At 58.1% G+C, this 6,948-nt stretch overlaps 1 protein-coding gene across 1 annotated transcript in view; it reads left to right on the plus strand.

The window, feature by feature from the left end:
• Positions 1-4,519, plus strand: part of CCDC134 (coiled-coil domain containing 134) — a 14,827-nt gene extending 10,308 nt beyond the window's left edge. The window contains exon 6 of the mRNA XM_007941712.2: positions 4,394-4,519. Coding sequence (XP_007939903.1) covers positions 4,394-4,519 — 126 coding nt within the window. The remainder of the gene's footprint in view (positions 1-4,393) is intronic.
• The last annotated feature ends 2,429 nt before the right edge of the window (positions 4,520-6,948 follow it).

The following is a 6,948-nucleotide window of genomic DNA, read 5'->3' on the forward strand; positions in this document are numbered from 1 at the left end:
ATCTTAGAGTGTCTCAGGTCGTCAGAGGGCGTTGCACACAGTTTACTCAGACACTCAGAGAGCCGGGTGACAGGCTCTGACTTGCCCTCTAGAGGGATCACTGCTGCTGTGTGGAGAATAGTCGGTGGCCAGAGTGGAAGCAGGGGCACTGGTACAGAGGCTTCTGTACTTGGCCATCTGAGGAGTTGGTGGTGATGTGAACCTGGCAAGGAGTGGGCAACAGAGAAGATGATGACAAATTTTGAAGGTAGAGCCAATAGGGTTTCCTGAGGAGGCACATGGGAGTGGAGGGGCATTGCATTGAGCAAGGGGCCGGTGGGCGGATGGCCTTCATTGCTAACTGCATGGTCAGGACCAGCATGAATGCGACTCCCACTGGAAATGGATTGAGTCCTCACCTTCCCATTTCTCTATCCATGTTGACAGGCACTCTCAGCGGTCTTCCCTCTCAACCCCAGCCACTCGGGCTAGGTCAGAGGGGACCAGCTGCACACACAGGTCCACATGATCCCCTCCACTTCAGACCAACCAAAAAAAAAACAAAACCCAGTGCTATCAAGCCAATTCCAATTCATAGTGACCCCCATTGGGTTTCCAAGGCTATAAATCTTTATGGAAGTAGATTGCCTCATCTTCCTTCCGAGGAGCAGCTGGTGGGCTTGAACCACCGACCTTCTGGTAAGCAGCCAGATGACTTACCCACTGTGCCAGCAGAGCTCCTTCCACTTCAGACCAGTGGCCCCAAATTGGGACTTTTCTTCTGACCCCTCAGAAGACCAGCCACAATTTCAGGGGTCCTCAGACCTCTAACTTCTGACCTGCTGGCTTCCACTACACCTGTAGGTTTGGTAATCCCCTCGAGCGACTCAGAGTTTGTATGGAATATTATACTTACGGCTACCCATTTATTATGACCAGAAGGGATTCAAAGGAAGAGACACAGGGGAAGTCTGGGGGGTCCCAGGGCAGAGCATCCCTGTTCCCGGGGTTCTCTTCCTTTCACTGAGCCGTTATGAGCCTCACCACGTGGCCAGGAGTGATTACATCATGCTCTGGGAGGCTTAGTCAATGTTGGGCCCCAGGTGAGCCTCTGTCCTCCAGCCTCACCAAGGGCCTCACCACAAAGCCTTGGTCTCGCCTCACGAGTCTTAGTCAGTATCCGACCCCCAGATGGTCTGGCACTGAGGAACCCAGAGCAGAAGGCCAAATTGCTTTCTGAACCTCACGGGCATTCGGGAAGATTGGGGCCTGAGCACCTGCAGGAAGGGGGCTGTGTCGCCTTCTGAGATGGGAAGGCTGGCGGCAGCAGGTGGAGGGTTGGGAGGGGGTCAAGCGTGTGTTTCTGGACCAGGTGAGCATGAATGAGGATGGCAAGGCAGCACCTGGGTATGTGTAGGTTTCAGGAGAGGGTTGACATGGGGCTGTTGACTTGAGAGTCCCACCTGTGGAGAAGGTATCAGATGCCATGGCACTGGACCCATCAGCTAGAGGTGCCAGGCAGGTGGAGAGGTAACCTGAGGACCAAGGCCTGGGCCACAGCTGCGATCAGAAGTTGGGGCAATGAGGAGAGAGTAGCAACAGACACCAAGCAGGAGTGGTCTCGTGATGGTGGCAAACCCGAGAGAGCAGTCTCCCAGAAGCCATGCCAGGACAGTACTGCAGGAAGGAGCGCACAGTGAGCTGTGTCACACGCTGCAGTAAGGTCAGGGGGACAAGGACAGACGTGACTGCTGGGGGTGGCAGCGTGGACCATCGGAGATCTTGACAGGAGTGCTCTGGTGCAGTGCTGGGGATGAAAGCATCATCAGGGAAAGGGACCAGTGAGCAGAGATGAAGCTTTTGAAGAGGTTTTGCTGCAGAGGGGAGCGGAGCTGCAGGGACGTAGGGGTGTGTGCGCGAGGGAGATCTGTAGCTGATGGGAGAGACTACAGCACGGCCGCATGCTGTCAAGAGTGACCCGTTAGACCAGGTTTGCTGGTCTGATAGAGCCGGGTGGAACCACTGAGACTATGGTCCCTAGCTGCCCTTCAGGTCTGAAATTGAACCCACACCTGTGGCTTCCAGCCAAACAGAAGACAGGCATAGGAGCTGAACATGTACCTGAGGTAGATACACTCCTTGGAGAGAACAATCATGGGAGAAAGAAGGACTGCTAATGGACAGAGAGACAGCTCAGGGGGCAGGAGTGCATGGAGGGATGGACACAGGGAAGAGGTAACTATGGGGAGGAAGTGGGAGGGGAGCCGTTGCATTGGGGTAAATTGTAGTCAGTGTCATGAGACAGCGTGTGTGTGAACTGCTGTATAGAAAGTGAATTTGCTCTGTAAACTTTCATCCAAATCACAATTGAAAAGAAGAAGAGTGGCCTTTAGGGCGGGAAGCGCTGATGCTGAAGGGGACGGGGTGGTGGCTGGAGCCTTCTCCCTCAGGCGGTGGGGGGGTGGGATCTGGCACCCAGGGAGGGGTTGGCCTGGGGGCGACAGCAGGGTGTGGGGGCACAGAAGCAAACGTGCTGGTGGCTTCGGTGGTGGGAGCAGTGGCTGGAGCTTCTGGCAGTCATCCACAGCGCTTCTGTTCCCTGTGAATGGGAAGCAAGGTCGTGGTCTGGGTGAGAAGGCGTCCTGCAGGGGAAGTACATCAGAGAGGGGAGGACCAGGGGACCAGGAAGTCCTGGGTCACCAGGCAGCACAGGGACCCACTGGAGGTGGCTGTTGTTGGGTGCCGTCAAGACAATTTCAACTCACAGTGACCCTACAGGACAGAGTAGAACTGCCCTGGTGATGCAGCGGTTAAGTGCTCAGCTGCAAACCAAAAAGTCAGCAGTTCAAACCTGGCAGCCATTCTGTGGGAGAAAAATGTGGCAGTCTCCTTCCATGAAAAGATTACAGCCTAGGAAACCCGACGGGGCAGTTTTCTGTCCCCTGGGGTGGCTGTGAGTCAGAACTGACTTGCTGGCAGTGGGTTAATGGAATCTCTATGGGAGCAGATCTCCGGGTCTTTGTTTCCCAGAGCCACTGGGTGGGTTCGAACCGTCAGCATTGCAGTTAGCTGAGCACTTAACTGTCACACCACCAGGGCCCCTTTCACTACAGGGCAGTGCTGTGAATTTACAGCAGGGCCGGCCAGCACAGTGGTTTTTCTCCAGCAAGTTCAGCTGTGAGGGTGAAGGTGGAGTGAGCAGGAAGTTGAGCTTAACCAGTCTTGAGGTGGAGCTGTTTGGGCTCTGAGGGTGTGTACCAGAGAAGGACTGTAACAACGGACCCCAGTCTCTAACCTGTGACGGGGGAATGAGGACACGAGGGACGGTAGACAGTGAAAAGAGTAGGATCGATAGGTGGTAGGTCCTATAGGATCAAATAAATGGTATGGTGAAGGGTCAGGGAAGAAGGGATGGCCAGAGTGTAATGCTTGAGGTTGATGGGTGAGGCCACTGGCAGGGCAGTGGGGCAGGATTTACTGGGGGGCTGGAGGAGAAAGGTTGGCTGGGGTGAGGGACCTTGAAGGCCTAGTGGATGGACCACAGTGGATGTGGGGAGACCTTGGGAGGCTCAGTCATCTGGGAGCAATGATGGTGGCTCAGCTCAGGTGGAGGAGCAGTGAGGGACAGAGAGGAGGTGGATTTGGGGAGTGAGATGAGCCGGCCTTGGTAGTGGACTCGATGTGGAAGGGGTGCAGCAGGCACGGGAGGGGGTCCTCCTTGCTTTCTAGACTGGGTGTCCACCAGGACAGGGACACTGGAAGGGAACTGGGTTTTAGGGACATTGACCCATCCCGAGTTAGGGTGCAAAGTGGGGACATCCCAGTGCATGTGTGGGACGGGTGTTTACACATGGAGACGGCAATTTGAGGGATAATTGACCACCTAGGCATAACAGAAGCCACGGTCTAGGTGAGACGATCTAGAGAGAGCAGAGTGAGGGGAGGACAGGGCCTGGGAATTGCCTGGCAAGCACCCCAACTGAAGTGCTCACCCTCACACCCACACCCCACCTCCTGCCAGCCTTGTTCCACCACCATGGAAACCATGAGCCTGAGCTCCGTCTCCCCGTTACTCCCACCTCAGTGTTGGGGTCTCCTGCTGCTAGCCTCTATGTCTCCCCACTCCCTACCCTGCGAGGAGAAGTCTGCCCCTTCTTTCTCAGGTGCTACCTTGACATCCATCTCTCTGCTGGAAGGCCCCTTGCTTTCCTCCATGGGCTTGGCCAGCCTCTGCTTAGGTTTTGTAAGAAGCACTCAGCAGTTTTCCCCAAGTCGGGTGAATGGTCTCCACGTCTGGGGGCTTCCTGAGGGCAGGGCCTGTGTGCAGGCAGCCTTCCTGGCCCCGTGCCCTTCAGGAGCCTGGCCCAGAGCGACTGCCAGGAGACTAACCCGAGCCCCTCTGCTCTTCCCTCAGTTCATTCCCAACACTGACCCTTTCCAGAAGGCTCTGAGAGAAGAGGAGAAACGCCGGAAGAAAGAGGAGAAGCGGAAAGAGATCCGAAAAGGCCCTCGGATCTCGCGATCCCAGTCCGAGTTATAGCCCTGGAGCAGCGCAGGGTCAGGGGCCAGGAGGAGGCCACGTGGGAGGAAGAGGCGGCTGAGGTGCAGCGGCGACGGCTGTGCGGTGAGAGCCAGCCCCGTGTACTGGGGAGGCCACAGCTCGCCCCTGGGGAGCCAGGTCTGAGCCTGGCCGGAGGGGCTGGACTTCCTCCCAGGAGGGGCGCCCTCACTTCCTCCCAGAGGGGCGCCGTGAGGCCTTCAGGGGCTGCTGAGCTGGGGATGTGACCCTGTGCAGACTGCTGGCGGGGAGCAGGGGACCCCACTGGGCTCTCCTTGGGAGTAGGGCCCTCCGTGGGGGACAGCAGAACCAGACTGGGGTGTGAAGGTGCCACTCCTACTGCTGGCCTCAGCCCCTGTCACAGATGCCCTGGCACAGGTCCCAGCCCCTCCACAGAGACAATAAACGCCAGCAAGTCCAGGTGCCCGGGCTGGTTGGGGCCCAGGGTGGTGCAAGCCCTCCAGTGGGTGGTGGTGAGGGGCCTGGAATGGAAAGCACCCCTGTGTCACCGGGGAGAGCCAGGCCCTGACGGGCACAGGAGCAGTGGCCCCTTATCAGCACTTGGCCTCTGTCCTCAGATGCCTGAGGGACCGTCATTGAGCAGGGCCACAGAAGGGCCGACCTGTCTTCTCAGGCAGCACTGAGACCCTAGGGCCTTTGGGTGGGTGGAGACCACAGGGGGACCAGCCGCAGCTCCTGCCCCCAGCTTGGTCAGTGAGCGCCCTCCCTGCCTCCGGAGATGTGAAGCAGAGACCTGTGGCCTAGGCCTGGGCAGCTTCCTGCGGAGGACGGAGGGGCTGGGGTAGGAATTCTCCCTCTGCCTCTTTGGCCTGACCAGACTTCCCTGCCCCCCCTGAAAGAGCCGGCGCCAGACCCAGGTCTCATCACAGCCTGCCTTCCCCTCTCTGCAGCCTCATGGGCCCAGCCCCGACCAGGTTCTCTGACGCTGGGGCCTGGCCAGCCTCTGTGGGAGCTCCCCCAGAGTACTCATCTGTAGGGCGTCTAAGGGAAGCAGGGCCTCAGGGAGGCTTCCAGGAAGGACCCCATCAGTCAGGAGAGTCAGGAGACAAGAAGCAGTGGGAAGAGAGGAATGTCAGGGAGGTGGAGAACTCTTGCCCTTCAGAGGAGCCAGCCGACCACGGGGTCCCCCTCACTGGGCCGGGGAGGTGGCGCCTGGTGGTGGGACTGACCCCATACGCCAGGCTTCATTTCCCCTCTGCCCTCCTTCCCCGGCTGCATGACTCCAGCCACGTTTCTGTGGGGGTTACAGGAGATGACAGTGCCCGACTTTATCACCTGCAAAGGGCTCTTTGCACTTGACCTCTAACCTGCGGAAGACAAGGCCTGGCGACTTTCTTCCATTAAGATTACAGCCTGTGAAGCAGTTTTACTCTGTCACATGTGGGGTCGCCTGGTGTCCTGGTGCTGCAGACGGAGCTGGGGCCAGGGCAGGCTTGCCTCAGGGGAGGGACATGGCCAGTCACCACCCTCTTCTTGCCAGAGGGTGCCTCCTGACGCCCTCCCCTGACCCGGAAGAGGAACTCCCCAAGAGCCAGGCCTCCTCAGCAGGGGACCGCGCTTGCTTGGGACCTATATGAAGCTGAGTAGAGGTTGAAGGACATCTTGGGACAGTGGGGAGATGGTTCCAGCTTTGGCAGGGGTCCCAGTGAGTGACTTCAAGGAACTCCCATCATTGGTGACGGAGCTGGGCCAAGATGTGCACCTTGGGACTAGCCGAGGCGCTCACTTCCTGGCTCTTGTCATTGGAACAGATGCCTCTCCCTCACATCCTCCGTGTCCCCACCTCCCAATGGGATGGGGACACCCACTGAGGGGTGGTCAGGAGGATACAATAGGAGCCCACATAAAGGTCCCAGTGGCACAGTGGTTAAGCGCTTGGCTGCTGGGGTGTGGGAGGGGCGCGTCAGTCACCTGACTGCATGACTGGACCCTAAAGAGAAGTTGGCGGTTCAAGCCCACCCAGCGGCTCCTTGGGAGAGAAACCTGGTGATCTCCTTCCGTGAAGGTTACAGCCTGTACCGCACTTCTCTGTCACGGGGTCACTGGAGTCGGAATCGCAACGGCACCCAACAACAGGCAGGGTGCCTGGGGCTTCAGTGACTTCTCCGTGATGTGACCTGCACTGAGGGCACCACAGGGCCCCTTCTGACGGTTCTTCGTCAGTCTCATTTATTTGCTGTGTGCCCACCGCGTGCAGAGCCAGAGAGGGACCCAGCTTCCGGCTCTGCCCCACTAGCCCTTCCACTCCTGTTTTTTTTCCCTCTCCACCTCCCTTCTCCCTCTTTGGTTGATTCCTTCCTTGCTTTCCCATCTGCCACCTTCTGAGAGACCATCATCCTGCCTCTCCCCTGCCCTCCCCCTTCTGCCTACCCCTGCTTTCCCCTCTCCTC

This window comes from Orycteropus afer, unplaced genomic scaffold (genome assembly GCF_000298275.1).
Source record: "Orycteropus afer afer isolate SDZICR_OR568_19922 unplaced genomic scaffold, OryAfe1.0 scaffold00083, whole genome shotgun sequence".
In the NCBI taxonomy this organism is placed as follows: domain Eukaryota; kingdom Metazoa; phylum Chordata; class Mammalia; order Tubulidentata; family Orycteropodidae; genus Orycteropus; species Orycteropus afer.